Source organism: Musca autumnalis, unplaced genomic scaffold (assembly GCF_047663935.1).
Source record: "Musca autumnalis isolate F117 unplaced genomic scaffold, ASM4766393v1 scaffold_1, whole genome shotgun sequence".
Lineage (NCBI taxonomy): Eukaryota > Metazoa > Arthropoda > Insecta > Diptera > Muscidae > Musca > Musca autumnalis.
In genome coordinates, this window is record NW_027411644.1 from 149,951,767 (window position 1) to 149,977,536 (window position 25,770).

Consider the following 25,770-nt stretch of genomic DNA (forward strand, 5'->3'; position numbering starts at 1 on the left):
CGGGACGAAATGGGTTAATTTTGCATGTGAAATATTGTTGAAAGTAACACAATGGACTAATAGCTGGTATTTTTTAATCTTACCCCTACACAGAAAAAAAAAATCATTCAATATATGAATAGTGTTCAAAAATTTTTTCCAATGTTCAGATTTTTGTATTTTATGAACATAGTTCATAAAGCAATAAATAACGGTTTCTTTTTTGAATGAATCATAAACATGTAATATATGTATTCTATTTTGCAAAATATGAACAAATTCATTTATTTCAAAATAATCTTTAAAGAAAAAAAAATTGTTTATATTCCAAAACTCTTTTTATATTTTTCAAAAATTTATTTTTTCTATACAAATTTTTGTTTTTTTTTTTTATTTTATTTTGAAACTATTTTTTTTATTTTATTTTCATCAAATTAGTTGTTTTATATTTAATTTTGTAATTCAGAACAATGTGAACCATACGTACATACATACTGAGTACATTTTGAAGTTTTGAAGTTTTGCCAAGGGCCATATTTATTAGGAAATACTTCTTACTAACTAACAGAAACGGCTTAACTGTACTTATTTATACTATATCTCATTGCTACTTCGCAATCTACAACATATGGACATTTGTAGCTGTGGTTTGGCCACTAGCAGCTATTATTCATAAACAAAAATAAAAAGAATTCAGTTAAGGAATCTAAAAACTAAAACTTAAAAACTAAAACTTAAAAACTACAACTTAAAAACTACAACTTAAAACTACTTATAACTACTATTTACAATATGTACAATTGTATTTATTGGCTATTGTTATATACAATGTCCTCTACATTTAAGGTGTTGTAGCGCCTATGGTAGAAACGTAGTTCCCCGTTGGCGTACAACAGCCCTTCATTATTAAGGCAAGTTAAAGCCCCTGGAGGTAGGTGCCTGCATTCATGTAGACCATCTGCATCCAAATTGCACCTCAGTGAAGCTTCGACGACCCCATTATCAAGACCGCCAGATCTGTTAAGGAATTCCAGGGCCCCTGAAATAAGGAACCTGTCTATCCTTTCCACATTTGCCGCATCATAAATGGCCCTGTTGGAATGACGTCTAACAGAACCATCCTGATTAAATATCAGTCCACGCATTCCATAACAGGAAGCTAGAACCTTTCTTTCCCATTTCCTAAGCCTCTCCATCTGGTGTGACGAGATGTCAAACCAGACAGGAAAGGCGTAGGAAATGACTGGTCTAATGATTTGCCGATATATCAGCAACTTGACCTCGGGTGAAAGTCCGCCCCGCATTTTCATCAGTCCCTGGTAGCTGAAAAATATTTGTTTCGCTCGGGACAGAATGAAGTCAACATGCCTGTTGAAGTCAAATTTCTGATGAAATATGACCCCCAGGTACTTCATTCTGTCCCTCACCTCAACAATATTCAGCCCAATTTGTATGATTGGGCGGTAATTTCTAAAATTGGGCCAAACCGAATGAGGTTTACCCTTAATTAAAATTGCGGAGCATTTTTCTCCGTTTAGGCGCAACCCCCAAAGTGTAAAGTACCTATCGAGGATGGCCAGATAATCGTTAATTTGGGCCTCGAGGGCCCTAGCTGAAGGGCCCGACATCGCCACCAACACATCGTCAGCATATGACAGTAGCAGCCCCCCCTGTGGAGGAGCTGGCATGTCGCTGAGGAATATGTTGTACAACATCGGACCCAATAGAGAACCCTGTGGGACCCCCATCAAAACAGGCCTACGACTAGAAAGTCGTTGACCGACCTTTACGCAGAAGAACCTGTCGGTCAGGAAACTTCCGACCAGTCGACAGGTTTGGTGATCGAAGCCAAAGCGTCGCATCTTGGCAATCAATCCACAATGCCAGACCGAGTCAAACGCCTTTGTGAAATCGAGTCCCACAGCAATAGTTCCCTTCCTATTGTTGAGACCCGATACCACATATGACGAAAAGGCTGTCAAGGCGTGGGCAGTCGATAGACCCGCCCTGAACCCAAATTGGTTGTCCTTTAACACCCTTTTGTCTTCCACCAGAAGTTTGAGTCTTTCCAGAATGAAAGACTCAAAAAGTTTGCCAAATGCCGACAATATAGATATTGGCCTATAACTGCCGCACTGGTCAGGGGGTGATCCCCTTTTGTAGATGGGGACCAACATGGCCTCTTTCCACGCTTTAGGGAAATATCCCAGGTTGAGGCAGTGATTGAAAAGGATTGTCAGGAATCCAAATAAAACCTCACCTGCCTTTTTCAAAGCAATATCAGGAATATGATCAAGTCCTGATGACTTCCGAGCTGGCCTTCTGGCTAAAGCCCGACCCACATTATTGACCCGCAGGAAACCTCCTTCATTCCAACGAGAGTCATTGTCCACCGAAGCTCCATCCGCAGAAAATGCCCGGGTGAAGGTTACCAAAGGCGACCGGTCGTTGATCCCCTCTGCAGCTCCATTAACAGAGCTACGGAAGGAATCAAACTCCCCAGGGACCCGATTAACTGGGCCACCTGGGAAGCTGTCAACCGGTCCACCATCGGCACGTAATGCACACCGGACATAATCCGCAATAGCTTCGGCTTTTTGGCAATCGTCAGTTAGGATACTCCCTGAATCATCAACCAACTGTTCGATCGGATTTTTACCTCCAAGGCCGGCAGCCCTTTTGACCTTGCCAAAAGTTTTGCCATCGACCCTGACTCTAGCTAGATAGCTCCTCAGCCGATCTTGTTCGAAGATACGGATGGAATCCTGAATTATGTGATCCAGGTTACGGATATCTGCACGGAGGGCAGGATATCTGTCTGGATCACGGGACCTTCTCAGTGTACGGCACAATCTGCGGCGTTCACGAATGAACCTGAGGATTCTTGGAGGAAGGTCTCCAAGAGTCCTATCACGAACTTTCTGTTTGGGGACAGATGTGTCGATGGCCCGTCGGAAGACATCCGAGAGGTCATCCACACATCTGTCTACTTCTTCGACAGAAACATTCCTATCTGCAGGCAATTGACATATATCTAGGCCCTCGCGAATACGGCGCCTAAATCTACCGATATTAATGCGATCAAAGTTAAGGAACTCTTCCCTTCCTTGTCTCGCAATATTACCCAAATCTACTTGAAGTTGAATTCCACGGTGGCCTGATTCAAAATCAAAAGCCCTAGAAGTGTTTCCACCGCCAACCAGAGGGAGTCCTGGTGTGCGGAGAAACAAGTCCAGAAATGAGCCTGATGTCTCATTCGGCCTAGTTGGTATATCAGAACTGACCGCTATGAGGTCTGGACAGTCATGAAGTAAACTGTTCAAAATGTCTCCACTGCTGTTTCTAGAGGTGCCTCCCCAAGAGGGATGCTTGGCATTAAGGTCGGCCCCAATGAGAACCTCCCCATGATCATACAAATTCAGGACATTATTCATGTCCTGAATCTGAAGTGTTTCCTGAGGGCGAAGATAAAGAGAGACGAAGGCTACACTGGAGCCATCATCTCTCCATACCCTCACCGCACAGGATTCAATAAGACCAGATGTTAAGGCTATGCGTTCACACCTGATCCCTTCCCTAACAGCAACCGCAGTGCCACCCCCACGTTGCCCCCAATCTCTGTATTGGATAAATATTTTATATCCCTCCAAACTGAAAGAATTACTTGGACTAAGCCGATGTTCTGCCAGGAGAAGGACATCCGGTCTTCTCTCATCTATTAATAATTTTAGGTAGTGTCTCTTTGAAAGAGACACTAACGAATTAACGTTAATGAAAATTACTTTAAAATTCAACATTTCCAGCAATAAAAAGTAGCCATGCTGACATGGCAGCGTCGATGCCTGAAGATGACATAATCTGCTGGAAGATAGGACCAAACGTCCTTGCCTTCTCACATTTTTGGCTGAAATCTGCTCCAAAGAATTGAACAATGTTTTCAGCACTGGCAACACCTGTATTCTGGGGAGGGTGTGCACTGGGGCGGGAATTATTCCTAACGGGGTTTGAAGGAGGGATTGGGTTAGGACGACCCGATGCTGCGGCATATGAAACGCCGTAACGAATATTAGCTAGGCGCAAGGAGCGCGCATCAGCCTTGGCCCTGATATCGGCCTTTTGTTTGGCTTTCCTTGCCATAATTGCCAAGCGATGGGGGCAATCGCGGGCACAGGCTGGATGACCAACCATTTGACAATTTGTGCAAGCCGGAGGCTGTGCAATTTTGGAAACAATTTCACCAGAATCTGGATGAGTGTATTCCACAATAGTTTCTTGGCCTTTGGGAGGTACTTTGCACTCTTTTGGTGCATGATTTTCGAGGCAACGGACACATCGATAAGGCATTTGGCAGTTAATGGCGATATGCCCAAAACGTTGGCAATGGAAGCATTGCAAAATACCTCGACCTTTATCTTTCCTGATTGTGACATTAGAGTCACAGATCATTTTCAGATTATAAAGCCCCAATATGTCTGAGCTCTTGGTCACGCGCAAGAGCCACAATGTGGGGGAGACGTTGGTTAATCCAACAATTTCTACTTTGAGACCTGAACGGTTCTCAAGGAAGTCATAGACCATGTCCCGAGGATAATCATCTCCCAGGTTTTGAATGACCAACATATGTGGTCGAAGTTCCTTAGGGGTGTGGGTATGGAATTTGTACCCACGCTCTGTCAAGATCTTCTTGGCAGCTTCAAAAACCTTGAGACCACGAGTGTGCAAGGAGATAACCGATTTACGGAGAAGAGAAATCTTGAACTCACCTGTGGTAAAGTATTGGTTTAAGATGCCTGACATCTCGCAGGCACCTACCTCATATACAGTGATAGCAGGCATAGACCTGCCATCGGACTTCTTACTATCATCTTTAGGTTTAGAAGCAGCATTTTTTCCAATTTTATCGGCCATCTTGGGTATTGATTTGGCTGGATTAGTTTCTGCAGTCTCCATGGGGTGTGTTGTTTTAATAGCCATCTGAGGTGGATGACTACTCTCCGTTTCAGTGGGTGGTTTTAGGACATACCGGATTTTGGATGTAGGTCCTCTTGCGTCTTCTTTATTTCCTGCATTAGTCGCCGGCTTTGCGACGTCTTCTTCATCCGCCATACCGAGGACTTCGGCTTCCTCGGCAGCCATATTATTTACGATAGGGGCATTTGGAATGTTCAAAATGCCATGTTGTCGTAGAGCCACTTTGATAGCATTCAGTTCTGCTGCCAGACTCTCTTTTTCACGTTCAAGACGTGAGATGGTCGCCGCTTGTTGTCGTACAGTAGCTTCTAGTTTCAACGCCTTGTACGACAAATCTCCTTCATCGCCATGCGAACGCTTCTTTCGTTGCTTTCGCAGGTCATCAGATGCGACAGACATACCGCCATCGCTCGTAACATCCTCTGATGCAACATCAGTCGTTTTATGTAAGTCAGCCTTTTTGTTTTTGGCTGATTTACGGCTGGTTACGGTTGTGAAGCCGACAGAATCATCCATCGGCATAGGATTCTTAAATTTATCATTATTCTCTGCCATAGTTGTTGAGAGAGATGAAATTTTCTTCGTTGGTTTCAAAATTGATCGAACCAAGTCTTTGCCGCCGTCAGAATTGTTCTGCGCTGGCTCAGGAGTGTCGACGGGTTGCAGTGGACTCGCCAACGAGGTTGAAGCTTTGTTGGATGATTTTCCTTTATATGTTGAAGGATTCTCCATTGAGGTATTGACGCCGTCAAAATTTTTCGGCACTGGCTCGGTGGTGTCGATGGGCTTAATTGTACCCACCAAAGATGTTGCGTTGATATTGGTTGATTTTTCTCCACAAATAGTTAAAATCACGCTATTTTCATTTTTGACGCCGTCAAAATTTGAGGTCATCGGCTCGGGAGTGCTAGCGGGGTTGGATCTGCCCGCCAGCGGGGTTGATTTGGCTGAGAACAACCACCTTATGTTGTGAGTTCTTATGCGAAAGGCCAGAAACAAACAATAAGGGAGTTGCTGCCTTCTATGCGCTTCTCACTGTTAGCACTTAACTAAAGGCACTTTTTCAGTTTTTACGCTTTTGCGTCAAAGAGATAAAGTCTTGTTTCAAACTGTTAAAACAAATTTGTTCGGCACTAGGTGATTTTTATACCACGACCAGTCTTTTTCACTTTTTTAAAAATCACTTAACACTTCACGAAAGCACAAGAACGAACTGAGTACATCAGCACTAGCTTGAATTTATAGATGTTGCATTTATATTAAAGTAATTCAAAAATTGTATTTGCGAATTAATGTTATTGATATGGTGAGTGTTTTCCGAAAACAAACGAAATCTATGGTGGTTAGTTAGTGTGGTAGCGGTGAGTAGTGGTGGTTGTTTAGGCTGTTATGCTTTGTTGACACGCAGTCAATGTGCGAGTAGTTACGATGGAGAGGAGGAAAGACAAAAACAATAGAAGCAAATCCACCATATCTTTGTAGGCAAAGCACAAAAACCGGTTTTGCCAGAAAATAGTGGTTAACGTAGGAGAAACTATGAAATTTATTTTTGTATTTTAGAAAAGCATTCATACTTTTGCAAAAATAGTATTGTGTGCATGAGTAAAAAAAATTGTACATTCACTTTAAAAGAGGTACGTTGAAATTATGGACAACAAAAATTATGAACGGAATTAGTAAAAAAAATTCATACTTTTGTTTTTTCTGTGTACACTTTCCCGACAAAATTTGAAATACCGGACCTTACTTCTTGCATTTCTTAATATACTTTCAATGTTTTTGCCCATAAATATTTACCACAATAATCGCATTCTGGAGGGAAAGAATATTAAATGCAATAAAAATCAACAAATGCGAAATGATGAAATATTTGAAAAATTTTGAGTCCTCTAATGGCTCTATATATAAGGACTATACTTCTATGACTTTGAGGTATAGGAAAAATCATATTCTCAATTTCTTTAATTAAATATAGCTGTTCTAATGAACTTTCAAGAAAAATGTGCAAGGTTTATCTATTATTTTGAGGAGGTGTGTATATAGACCATTTGTGGTGGAGAAATGTTCTGACCACTAAGAACCTCAATTATCAAATTACACCTAGTTTTGTTAACAAATTTAACTACCTAAACTCCTCAAAATACCTCAAATAGGAAGGTTCTTTATATAGGGACAAACATGGACCTATGTATTTTGACAATTTTGGTGGAGAAGTTTCATGACTGCAGGGAACCTCAAATGTCAGATTGGGTAGTTTAGTCAGAAAAATAACTAAAACCCTAAAAATACAGAAAATACCATTTTTTGTGGAGAAGTGATGTGACTACTCAAAACTTCAAATGTCAAATTACAGGTAGTTCGGTTAAAATTTTTGGCTAAAATCCTCAAAATACTAAAAATTAAGAGGTACGTTACATGGCCGATACTTGACCTGCCTATGGAAAAAAAGACTCTCGGGTGCAAAAATACAGCATTCTAGCTCAATTATTGCGGACGCTAGAGTGATTAGGGTCGCAACTGATTATTTCAATGAGTTACAAAGAATAAACTTAATAATAATAATAGCCTCCATGCTACGCTGGAGGGTATACAATGTCAGAGAAAAGTCCTTAGTTAGCAAAATTAAATGGAAGTGGTTCCATTTGAAATAATGATTTCACTGTTTTTTTGCATGAGAACGAATGAAATCGTGAAAGATCCGATCTTATTCATTGAATTATCATGAGTTCAAATGGAGTCGTGAAAGATCCGATATTTTTCATCGAATTTTCAAGAGTGCAATTGAAGTTGTGAAAGATCTGATTTTTGTTTTAATATTTTTATGAGTCCAAATACATTGATAAGTAGCTGTACACTAAATAATCAAATAATCATGTACCAGAATAACTGTTTACTAGCAAAACTAATTCTTAAAATGAAAATAAAATCAGATGAAAGTGATGGATATTGGCAAAAGTTTACATACACTGTATGTTATTACTATTACTATTTACCGAAAATGAGAAGACACGTGTCCCGGCGTTTTTTCCTATCACTTCCACTTTCGCTGTTATGGGAACCCAAAGACCTGAGGCTTTGATGTCAAAAGGGATTATTTTGTCAGGCTCATATCTTCTAAACCGCTACGAATTTGCATTTACTCGTGGAAGCAAAGTTGTAGCTCTCGTCTTAAAGAGTAATATTCGTGAACACATAAAATCGAATCAACCTCATCTTCAAGTTCAAATTTCCCTTATAAATTTTCTCATCTTCTAGTCTACAGATATCAAACCTATAAAAATTGAAGGAAACAACCAACGACAAAAATGTACCTTAGATTTCAGTAAACAACTTTCTAGAACATACGAACTCTGTAGAACCGGTCCTTAATCGATATTTTAACAGCGTACGTTGCGATAGGAAGACATGAATTTTTTATACACTATACCACAATGTGGAAAAGGGTATTATAAGTTTGTTTTGGTAAAAATTCATGTAACACCGCGAAATATTCGTCGGAGACCCCCAATGTGGTATACCAATCTTCATATCTCGACGAGATAAAGCGATTTTGAGATGTGTGTCTGTCCGTCCGTCCGTCCGTCCGTCACGGACGTCACACGCTCCAGGCCGCAATTATTGACCGATCGTCACGAAATTTGGTATTGAGGTCGGGTTCAGATCAGAATAGATCCCTATTCTTATTGGTGATGATCGTGAAATATTTAGCGGGTGAAATGGACCAAAAACATTATATTTATCCAATTTTCTAGCGGCTCTGTAGGTCTCAACAATAGTCCGATCAACGCGTAATTTTAAATAAGGTAAGAGTATATAACAAAGGAGAAGCTTGCAATTTGAGATGGCGATCGGATAACATTTAGAGGGTTAAATAGACCAAAACTTTTGTGTGAAAATTGTGAAAATTTTTAATGTACAGCTTATATCTTAATTCCTAGAAGTGGCATTCCGGACAAGTGAGATATACTTGAAAGTGGAATGCTTGACCTTTCAATTGATGCCAATTATGTTGGTGTGCATGATCAGATAACAGAGTTACAGCCTAATATAGTCCGTTATTTGTTTGTAGTGTAATAATAAACTCGCTTGAAGTGGCACTTATACATCAATAGTCACGAAATTTTGCAGCGGGTAAGAGTATAGCTCGAAAAAGATGCCTACAATTTTGAATGATGATCTGATATTCTTTAGCGGGTAAAATGGACCATTGCTTTTGTATGCAAAATATAAAAATTTTATTTTTGGTCGATATTTTAATTCCTTGAGGACATACATATATATTTCGCAAAGTATCCTACATATGGAAAAAAACTACTGACCTTTCCTCTGATGTAAATTGCAATAAAGTGTTTGCTAGACAAAGGACCTACTACCTAATATATAATAGGTTCTGTTTAGAGAACCACATTTTTATCCCATGCTACATATTGTCTCTCCAAAAGTTTATGTAACACCACGAAATATACGTCCTAGACCCCTTATTTGGTATGCCAAAATTCATATCTCGACGAGATAAAGCGATTTAGCGATGTGTGTCCGTCCATTAACAATTGCAAACAAGCTTAAGGCCGCAATTATGGACCGATTGTAAAGAATTTTTTAAGGAGGTTGGGTTCACGCCAGAATAGGAATGATTAGTTTTTGGTGATGATCGTGAAATGTTCAGGGGATGAAATGGACCAAAAACAAAATTTTAACTAATTTTGTAGCGGCTCTGTAGGTCAAAATAATAACCCGCAAAATATTAAACACAGTTTGAGTTTATGATGAAGAAGAAGCGTACAAACCAACGTGAAGATCAGATAATACTTAGCGCGTTAAATGGACTGAAACTTTTGTGTGAAATTGGTAAAAACTTCAATAACGTAGCGGTTAAACAACGGAAGTAGTGGTACTACATAAGTGGGATTCATTACATTTTAGTTTGTGTGAACTAAATTTTCCTTTCCTGCTACAAAAATGTCTTTGTCATGCTAGATAACTTTTTGGTTTTGGTCATAAGTATTATACATTACATCTCTGGTATTTGATAATTAAATTTTCACAATCATTGAAAAGAAGTTCCGTGAATAGCGATTGTCCAGGGATAGTGGTATAGGGTATCCCATGGTCGGCTCCGTCCGACTATAGGCTTTGTTACTTGTTTTTTTCTGAATTATGTCAAATCTGCATTGGTTTATAACTTGTTTTTATAATGAAACTAGCTGACCCGGATCCGGATTGCTGGCCCGTTGTTTGGATTTTCCGTGTAAACATTAGTAATCTATCTACATATTTATTTGTCTAGTATTAATACTGAATTGACGATAATTATGCATTCTTTTTGAAATTTCATGAAAGAAATCGATGCTTTGCAATTACACTTTTTATCCTATGATATCTCCAGATTTAATATCGAAAATTCCTTTATTTATACTTTCCACTATAAAATGGAGGGTATAATTAACTTAGTGAATCCGCTTGTAACACATCGGTGTGTATATTCAGCATAAAAAATAAGTCGATATCACGATGTCCGCCTGTCTGTTGATATCGCAAAATCAAAGACGTATAGTAATAAAGACTAGAAGAAATGCATTTTAAAAACATATGCTAATAGTTCCACATTTTGGTTGCAGATGGCTACACAACTCACTGGAATTGATAACAGCAATGCCAATAGTTTTTGATTCCCATTTCTCGCGGCAGAAAACATTAACGTCGTGTTTTGTGGCTGAAATTTATTTCTTCACTATTTCTTATTTTTTATTTAATAAAAAAAAACAAAAGTCAACGCCGTTAAATTTGAGTTTTAATGTTTTTCTTGTCAATATTCCAATGAGTAACAGTTTTCGTTTAACAGAATGTTGCTATGATAGCGTAGCAACAGAGGTTAACTCCCTCTACAGTTAATTTTTCACAATTGACTTTCCCTATCTTATAATATTGACATCTTTGGCAAAATTTAACATAGAGCTTTATAATTTGGCCCAGAAGTTTATATTACTCGTAGGCTTTTTGTTATTTAAAATGGGCTATATTGGTCCACATTTTTATATAGCCCTCATAAAACTGTACTCTAGCCGCATTATCCTGCCGAAATAGTTTAAATTGATTATTCATATTTGGGGGTATAAAACAATCCGTATAGTGTGGTCAGTACAGGTCCAGGATTTTAGAATATCCTTCAAAAAGCATTATTTAAACGAAATGGCTATAATTTGGTATTTAAAATATTTCTGCAGAGAATCATTGGTATATGTAGGTCCAAGTTCTGATGTAGCTACCAAAGCTACCTCCCGATTTTCGTTAGATTTTGGTTTTAGTATCATTATCCCACCGAAATGGCTACAGTTTAGTATTTAGTCTTCGTTTTGGGTATTCCCGCATAGAATTTTCGGTACAGGTTCAGGTTTTTTATATAGCCTTCATAGAACGGTACCTCCCGAATTTCGGTATTAGAGCCTCCCTTTGAGGTATCAAATATTTCGGGAGATAATTGTCGGTATAGGTCCACGTTTTGATATAGCCCTCGTAAACCATACCTCCCATTTTTTTGGGGATTTCGATTGGTTAAATATAATTTATTGTAACGGGTATAAAAGTTCAGCCAAACTTAACGTCGTTTTTACTTCTTGTCAACAAAGTGCTGATTCATTAAACCGTTGTGTTGAAGGTCCCCCGCCACTCCATATTTCGGTATTCTTCCAACGTTCAGCCTTTAATTGTGATGGTGCCCGTCGATGAATTACATAGATATTCGATACACCGAGTTGCTGGCCCATCGTTTTAGTGATCAAATCGCAATTTTTAGAGGTTCTAGTTATTTAACCACCTTTAAAATTAAGATTTGCCTGATGTCTCAATCATTTTTTCTTTTTCTTTTAATTTCAGTCAAGCGATATTTTACGCTATCGGGATTGTACTATATTCCAAAATGTGGGGTTGGTAACGCTTTCAAACTTATTGAAGCCAGCATTTTTGTTGTCACGCTTACTAAAATTAAGGATATTATCTATAATCATACAATTGCGAAAAATTGGGCTGACCGCGATATTCTATTTCCGAGATGGCCGTTTAGGATCAAGACAGTTATTACGATAGTATCGCAAGCAATTTTTAAACAATACTTTCAAAAATATCTTGAATTTCGCGTTTTCTTAAATTTTTTTTTGTGGGGGGGTGTATCCCGGCCCCTCCACCTAGCCCTGTATAAAATAGCTTACGCCCTTTTCTCAGACCTAAAACCTCCACATACAAAATTTAATCAAATTCGATCCATCCGTTTCGGAGGAGTTTAATGTCAAACACCGTGACAGGAGAATTTTATATATACATATATAGATGAAACGGGTTGCTCTGACTATTAGTCTATTTGTCGCAGCTCCCCACATAACGTATCGAAGAATATTCTTCTGAATAAAGTCGTTTATTCATTCAGAAACTGCAACTTTATCTCAAAACAAATTTATTTAAGCCTACACCACCAGTTTCAGAATAGCAACACGTAGTCGACAGAATACTTGTTGTGTTGTGTATACTCATAAAAAGTGTTGTTTTTCGTCTTTGGGCAACAATTAATTGGGAAAAAGTCCATACACCTGTACAAGTCCATACGCGTGTATCGGAACTTGTACAGTAGGTATACATTATTTTGTCGTTTTCAGTTTTTGCAATTGAAACTCCAACACAAATGTGGCCACAATTCTAAAATAAATATTAAATAATTTAACTGATTTTTCGAATACGTATCTACTAAGAATTTCGTGATATTTCCACTGTTAAATATTCTGTGTATTTTCAGTTTAAACCTCTTAACAGAACAAACTGATACGTACATATCTACATTTGTATGTATGTCTACATAAACATGTGCCTTGAAAGTCTGTATGGGAAACATGAGGAGAAAAAAAACTTAAAATTGATACCACAACGTAATCAAGCATGATTTTTATTGCGCTCATAAGTATCTTACGAATCCAATAAGTGGTGCACCAATGGATGTTTGCAAGGAAATTACAGCCAAAATGGTACCGCTATCATCATGCCTGAATTGTACTTATGCAACTTTCCTACTTAAATTGTGGCATCTTTAAATATTCATGTTGCAGTATAAAGTCACTCAAAGTGAAGCTGAACTCGGTCCAGTCAGCAAGGCCAACCATGGCAATTCCCGCATGCATTGCTACATGTGGCCAATGTGAAACGACGTACCTGCCGCAAAATTGGTTTGCACAACTTTTCCTAATAAAACGAAGAAACGGAAGAAGAAGAAAAAGTAAGAGAAATGTTTTTAAAACATCTTCACCGCAAATAAGACCAAAAAACATCAGGACGACAACATGAACACAATAAAAAATGCATTGGCTTTTATTGTTCGCATTGGTGGTCCGAGATTGGTTTTGATAATGTTGATGAAATTTGTTGCAAACGTATGAACATTTTAAAATCAGTCCTGCTCAAGTGATAACCGTTGACGGGCGGGGGCTAAATAAAACAAACAGCAAGATGAAAATAACGTAACTTGCAAAAGTTTGTCTGTGCAAACAGTTCGAAAAGTCGTTCCCATGTTGTTCTTCATTTTTATCATGTTTTTATTCTTGTTGCTGAATGAAAATAATACATTTTGATTGGATTTAAGGTGCCCACATGCAATCCAAGTTAACCGATAATGCAACGAAATTTTAAAACTAAAATTGACATAGAGAATTAAATTGTACATACTTGTAGAATAGAAAAAATTAAGACATAGAATAAATTACTGAATCTTTGGTAAAAATGTTAGTGTAGGTACATTATGATGATTCATTGACTTTTTTTTTTCCAAAAAATTGTTTCCTGTAGCACGATTGAATGAACTTTTGACTAATAAAGACTAAAACAATGTAATTCCACTTAAATATTAAAAAATCCCATAAACAAAATGAGAAATTGATCATAAAAATCGATGAACATCTTTCGTTTTTTTATTTACTATTCAGTGAAGGTATCGTTTTTGCATCGAATATATCTGTAACATTGACGACTTTTTACGACTCTCGCAATGAAAGAAAATTAGTAAGAAACAACAAGAAATGTCATCCTAACAATTGAGGTATGAATCTAAGCTCTCAGAAATTTATAATAAATTAATTATAAAATGTCATTCAAGAAGAGCGTTTCTAACGCGGAGAAGAAGACAATGAACCTAGTCCAGTTTCAAGAAGATGCAACGTTGCAATTGTTGAAGCAGCATTGAGTGAAATCCACGTCATTTTCCGTCCACTGGCAAAACCAACAAAATTTCTTGCAGAGTAGTAGCGGTGCAGAAAAAGCAAGTAAAACGGTGTTAAGTTCAACCGGGCCGAAATTTTGATACCCTCCACCACCACTGTAGTGAAGTAAATATGAACAATTAGTAACTACTTAGCTCTTTATCTACGTTAAGTATAATTCCTTGGAGGAGAATAATAGCATAACTGATGATAATCTCTTTATACTGATAATTTTCTGTGTCGATGATTTCTATCCATTGAGATTCCAAAATACCAAGTTCAAGTTCAGAAGGAAAATGTAAAAGAGCTCTTCGTTGTTATACGGATAGCTTTTGCGAGTAAGTTTTCTATCTTTTGGGAGCACAAAATTCCAATTAACAACAAATTCGGTAGGAAAATGTGACTAAAATCGTCAAAAAATTTTAAATTGGGTGGTACACTTACATAGGGCCTTTAAAAGTATGCTGTCTGCTTTTTTGCAAGAAATATTTCGTACCTGTTATAATGTTTTTTACCCCTGGCTAAAACTTTGAAGATGTCGAAAATATGTTCTATGTGGGATATATGAAGACTTGGACATATACCGGCAAATTTCAGGTGAAACGTTTTATACCCCCAAAGAAGACTAAATACCAAATTTCAGCCAGTTCGGTGGTATATTGAGGCAAAATCCTTCAAAATACCGAGAACGGGAGGTGCCGTTCTATGGGGGCTATATCAAAACGTGAACTGATATAGCCCATTTTCAATACCTAGAAGTAATATAAACTTCTGTACCAAATAATGAAGCTCTGTTTTAAAAACTGCGAGCAGTACTTGATTTCAACAGACGGACGGACATGGCTATTTCGACTTAGAATTTTCTACTGATCAAGAATATATGAATCTACTTTATAGGGCCTCCAACGAATATTTCGATGTGTTACAAACGAAATCACAAATTTAATTATACTCTCCATATTATGGTGGAGGGTATAACAACATACATTGAAGGAACTGTTTGAAGCTGGTAGGGTGATGAAGTATTTAATAAGCATGTTTAATATCGATGCCTTACTTTTTTAACCTCGTATCTTAAAAAAAGCGATTTTGATTTTTTGGTATCAAACGATTGCTATTTTTGTGTTTCATTACCGCAACTACTTATTATCTCAATATGTTGTCGCGGTTCTCTAAATATTAATAAAATATATTCTCGTATTTCATTCACTCCTATTTTCATAACTGCCTCAAACTCGTATCTTAATACCTGAGCAGTAATGTTTGAGTGACAATCAGTGCCCAGGTGAAACGGCGGAAGCTAGGAACTTGAAATTTTGGGTGAGGGTTAGTCTTGGGGCGTAGGAGGTCGATTTGGCTGGGTTTTTGAAAATTCGTAGTAGAAGAGCTGTTAAATGTACTAAAATTTGTACCATTTGTTTGACGATTAACGTCGAGGCGAAACGGCTAAATTTAGTATCTTCAAATTCTGAGTGAGGTTTCCTATTGATGTGTAGGTGTGTTCGTAAGAAAAAAGTACTAAAATGTACAAAAAATTGTACCTTTCATATTACGCGAACGAGTAGAGCTAAAATTCCGAGCGGAAAATTTGGACAGGGAGGGAGTGCAAAATAGTTGGGTTTTTGGAAATTAGAACAATAAGTTTACGACAATTACTCAAATTTGTTATTTTGTGAATGAATAAAGTTAAAATATTCAAAATTTGTATGCTAATATCGGTTGAGATATGTTGTTTATGAAAGGAGGTGATTTGGAAATATATACAAATATTTTGATGTTCTGGTCAGGGATTGAACCGCAGACAAACTGAGTGCAAGGCGGTGTATAGTTATAGTTACCATAAAAGCAGACAGTCTTTATGGTGGTAAGTGGACGATAAAAGTGGAATAATGACATTTATTATCTACGTCACGGATTGTGTGTATGTTTGAGGTACCACGAACAAAATAACCATATTCTCACAATGCAGCGTGATAGCAGACCAAAAAAGAGGAGATACATGTTTAGGCGTTTGTCGCTATCACATGCACATTTGTTGTAATGGGCCCACAAACATTAGATTTGATTTACTGCCTCAAACTCCTATCTCAAAAAATGCGTTTCATGCTTAAATTAAAAAAAGATTTGCATAATATTCCTTCTAATATGCATAGATGTACTTAATTCCCTAATAATTGCCTTTTACACTTTTACCCAAACACGGATGTATCAAAAGATAAACAGTTTTTTGCCTCTCCTGAAAAGTTGTATTTTTTAAGATACGAGGTTGAGGAAGTAAGGCATCTATATTGAGAAATAAAAAACTCTTGAGAACTTTGAATATCAGGCCGTGGCACTCGAGAAAGAATTTAAAGAAATTTATAGTTGGGAAAGCTCAAACGAACTGAGATGGAATCCAGAATGTGTTAGATGATAATTGTGAAAATTGTTGCCGACACAACAAGTGTCAATACCGGCAAAAAGACAGTTTTAATAGTTCGACTTCTGCAAATGTTCGAAAATAAAGGTTACCCAGCAATCAAGCCATCAACTTGTGCTGGATTGCGTTAATATTGTTGTTATGAAAGACAAGACCCATGTGACAATTAAATCATCAAACATCGGGCACTTCTCACGTTGCTCTTGAACCAACTTTATATGAAAGGAGCGTACTTACACCTGGGAAGTTTTTGCGATAGATATGTATATGCAGTGGCGGTCAGCTAATTAGGGACAACAAATTCAGTTCAATAGATTATTCGATTTCATTCAAAAAATGTGAGGATTTTTATGAAATAAATTTTGTATATATGGTATTGGTATAAGCACTATCGAGTGATGTCAAAGCATTCTGAGATCCCCATATATGGGGGAAGGACAGCCCACTTTTGTAAAAATGGTCCATATTAGTCTGGCCTAATTAGGGACATTAGTAGTAATCAAAATTGGAACACACTTTTATACCAGAATTGTTTGCATTTATACCAGAATTGTTTGTATTTAGTTAGATAATAGTGTATTCAGATGATTTCATGCTTTACCAACACCGCATGTGTTTTGGCCTTATTTTCCATTAATACACCACGAAATCGGCATTATTTGGCTCTTTAAACAAAAATGATATTTTAAGTAAAACCAGACATCATTTCGAACCATACAATGCAATTACCGCTCCATACTGGGTGTATATTTATCCTTAAATTACTTATTAACCAGTTTAGATGAGTTACTAGGATAAAAATCCTATTTTAAGGATGAGATATGAGGCTTTTTTAAATCAAAAAATATGGTAATCTGGTCATTATTTTGCACTTATTTCAACAACTGGAGTTTTTTCGACATGGTTGAAAATTTGTGTGTGCCATTTTAAAACTATACAATTAAACCAAATTTTTGTTTATAGGCACAGGATAATTTTTCCAGCAATATAAACATCTTTTCCTTCAAAAATGAGTAATATCGATTGGTTTTGATGTGAAAATGTACTTTGCTAACACAAGGATCCCTGGGGCTTCCATCAATATTGGGTGTTTTTCATCCTTTGTAAAAAGTGTGCATGATCCATCATCTAAATTTTGGTAAATTTTATAGGTAGAGGCAAAATATTTTTTTACATAATGTCGGCATGCTTATGACCAGATAACCATATTTTGTTGCCTAAAAAATGCCTCATAACTCATCCTCATATAATTTTTTTTATTAAGAGCGAAATAAATGTCATTTTTGCTGAATTAACGGAAAATAAGACCTAAAGCACATTATTAGGGATTACAGTAATACTTCGGCCCCTTAAAGGACTTGCGGTGGGTGTAAAGCATGAAATCAGTTGAATGCGCTATAAACTAGCCAATAAAAGCAATTTTTGTAAAAAATGTGCATCAGTTAATATTAAAGTTGATTTTACTACTAATGACCATTTTTAGAAATGTGGGTTGTGCTTTCCCCACATATGGGGAAATCTGAGTATGTTTTGATATCACTCAATAGTGCTTCTAGCAATAACTTATATAGAAAATTATAGAAAATCCTTACATTTTTAAATGAAATCTAGTAATCTATTAAACTGAATTTATTGTCCCTAATTAGGTGGCCGCCACTGTACGTTTTAGTTGGGAAATATGCAGTCATGATATTGTTTTATAAGGGGGCGATACTGTCAGTGCATTGTCCCAATTTGAACTTCTATATCTCAAAAATGGTAAAACCTACTGAAATTTCGTAAAGGACAACCATGTAGAGAATTTTCACTGCTACTCCTGCTTTAGTTCACTTTTGATAGGGCTTGCGGTTTTCAAGCAAAATCGTGATTTTGGTTTAACCGCGATTGTTTTGATTTTTCCCATCTATGAACATTATAGTTTCAGAATCCGCTAAAACTTCCGAGATGTAAGCTCATTACATTTAAAGTTGGTTCAAGAGCACCGTATTCTTTATGCAGGATTTTATGCAAAATTATACTCAATTGAAAGTAGCCATTAGCAAAGGTCTCATAATAGCTCTTCTTGCGTTTATTCTGATGCCTGAAACCCGGAACAGGTTGCGTAAAATCTGTTTTTTACTCAGGAGCTGATCATCGGTTCAGTGGTCAACTGTTCCGCGCTGAAGATTTTGAAGAAATATCTTTTGCTCTGAATGACTACCCAAAAGCTCTCAAATGCTTGAAGACCCACTGGAAAATCAGCAACATTCGTGCTTCATCGACATACAAAGAGTTAAGTTCACTGACACACTTTTGTCGTTTTAACCCATGTCGAAATTTGTGAAAAATGATCGGTCGAAAATGTTCACAAATTAATTCCATTTTGTTGGCACTTTATGCTAAAAAAGCGTAAAAAGTAGAAATATATATAGTATGCGCTTCCAAAGCATGGGTTCAATTATATATGCTTACAGTGACTTCCAAAAATGTCCAAAAAAGCTGATATAGAAAAATTTTAAAATCATTTTGTGCGTAATGTGTTTTTTTTATCAAATCAATTTATATCGAAGATTTTATGTAAGTCCATATTTACATCATGCAATTTTCCTTGCGGCAATTGTCAGTTTGATGGAAATAGAGGTGAGACATATGGTAACCCTTTGCCTCTTAAAACCCTCTCTCACCCACAAACTGATAATTGCCGCAAGGAAAATTGCCTAATGTAAATATGGACTAAGTAAAAACTCATAAAAATATGATACAAAGTTATGAGGTTTTAAAATAGCCATCACCCTAAGGTACATCATACATGCTTGCGAATTATGTTTTTGTTACAGAATTATATTATATTCATGTTTTCTTGTGTAATTTATCAAATTTGTTGGCCAACATGGTCTTTATAACAATGGAATAAAGGCTGAAAATTGTGTAGAAGGAGAAAGAAATGGAAAAAGTAAAAATAACGGCACTATTTTATTCATGTTCGTGTAAAAGATTGTTAGAGTTATTCTGTAGAAAAAATGTGGTTCGTAGATTACTATGGGTAGAACACTTTTAAGTTTTGTTCAGTATTCTTTGGTTGCATGCATTCAATTCTAGATTCCCCATAGGTAACTTTTTTCCGTTATACATAATACAAAAACTAACCTTTTCCAGAGTCTCCGGGATGTTCAAAAATGGCAAGCTATTTAAGATAACCGATCAGGATCACATGAGTGTTATGTGTTCTGATAAAGAAAAAAACTTTTGTCTACACCACCACTCAAGAATTGTATAGGCTGGCCACCTCATTTAGCTATTTGTATCCCTGCCAGTATTAAGTCATGTACTGTCTGCAAAAATTGATGCAATTACGTTGCTATATTTGGTCTACGGCGATTAAATGCATTGGAGTGTGTAATTAAAAATTAATTTCACATCTTTTTTCATCGCATCACATTTATTCGCAATTTTTCGCAGAACACCGTTTGGAAATGATGATGATGGGTCGTGCCAATAAAAAAAAAAAACACCTAAAATTAGGTTGAGATACATTTTCCATAGATTTGTTTAATTTTGGAAATATTTAACTTTCTCCGTTGACAGCAAAGCACGTTACTTAAACGCGAATAATGGTAATATAAAACATGCTCTATATATTTTTTTAACAATCTCAGCTGATTAGTTATGAAAGGAATCGAATGACATTAGAATCATGTAGTCATTTTCGAGATATATTAAAGCAAATTTTCTAGCTCGAACAAAAATAAATTGCTCTGTTCCAGAACCTCCATGAATCTACTATTTTTGACATGTCTGTCAAATTTATAAAAGAAAAAGTTTAAAAAATTCAAAAATAGTGTACATTTATGGAAAAATGTTACATAAAATAGCAAATGTCACATAAAATAGGAAATATAAAATAATATAATATAGGAAATATAAGTTAGCAAATGTCATAAAAAATGGAAATATAAAATATATACGCTACCATTCAGTTATTTACATAAATAATTGCTTATAAACATTTATTAAAAATGTCTTCAGTTAATTGAGATAATAGTTTGCATGTTTTGTGGAACTAATCTCTAAATACAGAGCGTGCTAAATCTTAGTTGACGTGTTATCGTGTAGTGAACGTCATAACAATACAGTGCAATATTTGTTTATTCGATTTTTTACGCACAGTGGTTCAGGAATCGATTTTCCTGGCCAAAGCACCAATTTCTTGTCGCCCTCTATTGTTAGTTTCTATATGGGATTCGATAGTAAACATATTGAAACTATGGAAAGCAAAAAAAGTCAAAATATTGGAAGGTATGGGCGTGACGTTCTCCTAAAATGAACATTTTTTCTCAATTTTGGAAAATACGTCATTTTTGCCTATTTCTCTAAGACGATTCAAATTCAATCGAATTACTACCAAACTGCTAATGTTGCAGGAAATATTTGTTTGATTAAAATAAAAACAATTCAAATATTTTGCAAAAACCGAAGTTTTGTAGTAGTTCGAACGAATTTGTATTCAAATTGTCTTAGTGAAACAGGCCATAAATGTGTTAAAAAAATATTTCAGCTCAAGTCCATATTTATATAATAACTTTCTTAATATTTTTGTTTATCACATACACATATTTATAAGAAATATATTTTATTTATTCTGGGATATTGCATTTTTGGATTCAAAAGCGCGCTGGAAAGCAAAATGGAGTGCTTCCTAGCTGCTTGCTGGTAAGAAAAATTAAGCGCTTCTTTTCTGCGCGTTCTCTTGTAAAATTCATTGATATAAAGATATACTTCCATTGCATTTGTGCTGTACATTTAGTAGTGATTTAACTGCATCCGAGGAAGCAAACCTTTTGCTGGGTTACAAACACATTCGCTTTTAATATGCAGTTTATGTTCTAATTCGCGGAGAGAATTATCATTTTTTTCGCTTTTTTCGATTTTGAGTATTTCGAAGATCCGTTATTTTTCGAGAACATCGGCTATAATATGGATTTTGGGATTCATTTCTGTTTGTAGAATGGCAATGCAATCCCTTTATAATTTCAATCGCGAATGTGTAGAACACAGAATGTGTAGAATACAGTTCAACTCACGGCTCTCATACAGATTGAACGAAAATTGAGACGTCTTCCAAGCCGAGATCTTTTGAATAAAAAGGGGAAGAATTACATACCTACTTTCCGTGAAGAAACTGACCTGAGATCAATGTCTTGCAAATGAAAAAGATATGATACGGCTGAGTTCTCATTTCTAAACATGCATAATGTTTGTGGCTACCACCTTCTGCTGGACTATTCTGACTGAATAGGTAGAATATGAAAACAGGTAAACATTTTCTTTGTCGGAAGCCACATTCCAAATTAAAATATGCAAACAAATTCAGCAATTTCATTACAAAAATCTACTTCGAAAATGTTTGACAGAGCATAACATGAGTATTCCTTTGTCTTTAAAAATTATATACTTTAATCTGTCTTTGGTAAAAATCAATATATTCCAATATATTTAAAGTGGAACCAGCTGTAAATCCACTTTAAGTATATTACTTTTTTAAAAATTCTAAACACTATGCTAATAATCGGAACATTGTGCCAGAAGTTCAACTAATAAAATTTTCATATTTTACTTTGGAATGTTAATATAAATTAATGCATATATGTACTTACGAAAATAAATTTTTATCTTTTCCAAAATGAACATCAAGCGGAAGAGTGCCTCCATTCGCATGCTCTCAAATAATAGAAATAACGTTTCGTGATCCTATTACAATATTGCCAATTTAATACTCAAAGTATCAATTGAGCACAATAACCAAAAGCAATTAGATTTTATCACTATCAACGGTATTCATTTACCGTTTGTACTGTTTGTATGTGTATATGAACACATGTAAAACACACATATCTAACACACATTTCAATACTACCTACATACTGACAAATGCTGAATACATTTCAGGCTTTTAAAACAGTAGAAAAACCCAGCAAAACCAAGTGGAAAAAGATGTCCAAAGAAGTAATTATTTTACTTTTGAAGTTATTTCACTTTAAGAGGAAATTTCTCTCTATATTTTGAAAATACACCTACATCAATTGATTAGAATCTACGAAGTAGTGGCAATTGCCGTGTATTGAGAGAAGATTGATTTGTACCCTTAATTTTTAACACTAGCTGACACTTTAAACCATTTACACCGTATGATCGAATCAATTCGTTTACTGGGAATCTCTCCAAAGTTTCATTGCCTACATTGCTTTCAACACTACTTCAATGAGTCTTCTTTGTCTTTCCGTAACAGTTAAGGCATAAACGTTTGATTAGTGATAACATAATACACTTTTAATGAAATAGTTTCTTGATTCTCTTAAGCACCTTTGGCCGCATGTGAGGGTACGGAAGTGATATTGATGTTGCGATATGACTCCTGTGCAATTTCAAAGAACGAGCATTACTTGGGTAATGTTCGAATTGATAGCATTATAATCCTTATACAGCACAATAATACAACGAGATTGCCTATGTATGCGTTTAATCGCATGCATGATTGCGGATGGTACTCGAACAAGATAAGAAGAGCCTGGAGTTAAAGTTCACAAATGACGTTGCTACAGAATATCTTAAATGGCATGCATTTAGATGTGCTTGTGTTCGAAAGAGGCATTAATTGAATTAAAACATTGACTACTAATTCATTATCGCTGTGAACGTAAATATCAGTCAATATAAGAAGTATTGGAGTATCAATTGGATTTGTTTATTAGTGTAGATAGATACTGAATGTACATTCTAATGTCGATTCTGTCCAATCATTTAGCATGTTATTTTAATACAGCACATGTGTAATGGTGTTGAGTAGTCTAACATATGTTGCCGACAAAAATCGGTAAAATTAAAATGCTTATAATTTCTTTAGTTAAGGAAATTTGTCTGTAATATAACAGCCAACATAAAGTAGTCGCTAATTCTAACGATATCAACCGTTTTGCCAACTTTTATTATTAATATTATCTGGCCCAATAGATTCGACATTTTCATATTGTAACAAATTTACGCAATTTCCGTGTATGTTGGTGAATTAGATGGAATTTCGCATCTTCTTATGTTATATAATACAGAGCATAAGAAAGAGCTCCATCGGAATAAGAATGTGTTCAATCAATCATTCTAAACGTAAAATATTATTCACAATAAAACATAACTGTGAATTGGTATGGAATGGGTTTTAATGAGCAAATTTGTGTGTGTGTGTGTGTGGAGAGAGCACAACGCGGTGGGGCTTCTCTTGCCCGACACTGATTCAATATGCCAATTTAAGTACGACTTCTTTATTTGTATGTGACTTCAATGAAAAAATATTATCAAAAAAAAATTATATACATATGTATGTATGTATAATTATTGACTCTTGTCATTCCATTTGTAACACATCGACATATTCGTCAGAGACCCTAAAAAATATATTTATTCTTGATCAGCAAAAATATCTAAGTCGATATTGCGATGTCCGTCCGTCTGCTGAAATCAAGATACTGTTCACAATATTTTAAATAAAGCTTTATAATTTGGTATAGGGATTTCTACTACTTTTAGGATGTTTGGTATTAGAAATGGGTTATATCGGTCCACATTTTAATATAGCCCAATTAGAACGGTTCTGTATCTTCGAGGTTATAGCTGTATTATTTAACAGCAATGGTTTAAATTTGCTATTCGTTGGGGTTAAAAAATATTTCAGCAGAGAATTATAGTTATAAATCCACGTTTTCAAACAGAAATAGATTATATTTTTTATTAAATCTTCTTGTAGAGAATTGTTTGTATAGGTCCACGTTTCGATATAGCCCCCATAAATTGTAATTAAAACAGATTTCAGCGCTTTAAAGTTTTGTCCAAATAAAAATCAAGTCTGAATATTTGCACAACCGCCTTACACACTGAATGCCCGGGTACGACTCCCAGGCCAGGCAACATAAAATTTTCAACGGTGGCAATATACCCCCGGGTAATGTTGACTACATTTCCTGAGTATTTCAGCCAGGTAACACTTCTCTACAAGTGGTGCCGTAAGACACGCCGTTCAAACTCGGCGATAAACAGTAGAGCCATAATGCCTGAGCTAATATGCATTCTGGGATAGAATTCTAATATTTCTATCAGGCAAAATCGGATTTGAATAGGTCCATTCTTTCGCGTACCTTCCACACAAAATTTTAGAATTTGCGCTTTTGTCGGCGGGAAGTTCATACTCAATACATTCAAAAACGCTATCGGCATCAACCAATGCCCAAACTATGCACATTTTAAAATTTTAACCAAACGTACATCAAGTTCCAAGAAAACCTATATTGGAAAATTCAAGTACTTCCTTTACAAAAGTTCAATATTTTCGCTCAAGTGTAGTTTGAGAGCTGTTCGAAGATCGTTTTAAATTCTTTACTTTGAGTAATACTTGTGTTCCTGTTTACAGCTATATGATCTTCTCCATGCGCAGGTTCAAAGTTCTAAAATATTTTCACGGTGTCCAACTAAAATGTCTGATGGACACTATAAATATCGAAAGGAGTGATTGACATTGGCCAAAACTTTGCATACCTTAATATTTCTGTCACACTTAAATCAAGTCCAAATATGGAATATATCGGTCCATTTCTTCGGATACCTTTCATACAAAATTGCAAAACATTTCAAAAGTGTGCAGTTTAGAGGCAGATCTAAAATAGTACTCGCGGCTCATATTACTACGTCGGGGGTATGTCAATACTTTCCGGGCTGTAAAAACACTATGACCACCAACTAAAATGGCGCTTAAAGGCTCAAGAAAAGGTTGAGACCAGTTCGCGGCTAAATTTGTAACTTTATACCGGATAGTTCTTGTAGTACTTATTACAAAATTAATGTATTGAGAAAACCATCCATACTGGGTTTGCTTCTTTTCAGTTTGTCACAGGTTGAGGGGGTATCTCTGTAGGAAAAGTCGACTGACACTTTTTACTTGCTTTAGAGTAACTTAAGGTTTAGTTGCGTAGCCGGAATTCAATACTCAAGATAAAGTGCGCTTTTGCAAAATCAGATCTTCTAAGTTATGACTCTTTTTGAGTAAATGAGCGGCATAATAAAACGTAAAGTACATCCATGTATTTATTATTTTGTATATTCTCCCAAAATATTTTATTAAAATTATTTCGTTCTAACATAGAAATT

The 25,770-nt window shown here is 36.0% G+C and overlaps 1 protein-coding gene across 1 annotated transcript; it reads right to left on the reverse strand.

Moving 5' to 3' along the window:
* Positions 1 to 598: 598 nt before the first annotated feature.
* Positions 599 to 3,413, reverse strand: LOC141388914 (uncharacterized). The gene is made up of 2 exons (XM_073959670.1): positions 2,240 to 3,413; positions 599 to 642 (listed from the first exon to the last, which is right to left on the reverse strand). The coding sequence occupies exons 1-2, from the start codon at positions 3,411 to 3,413 to the stop codon at positions 599 to 601; spliced, it is 1,218 nt and encodes a 405-aa protein (XP_073815771.1).
* Between the last annotated feature and the right edge of the window lie 22,357 nt (positions 3,414 to 25,770).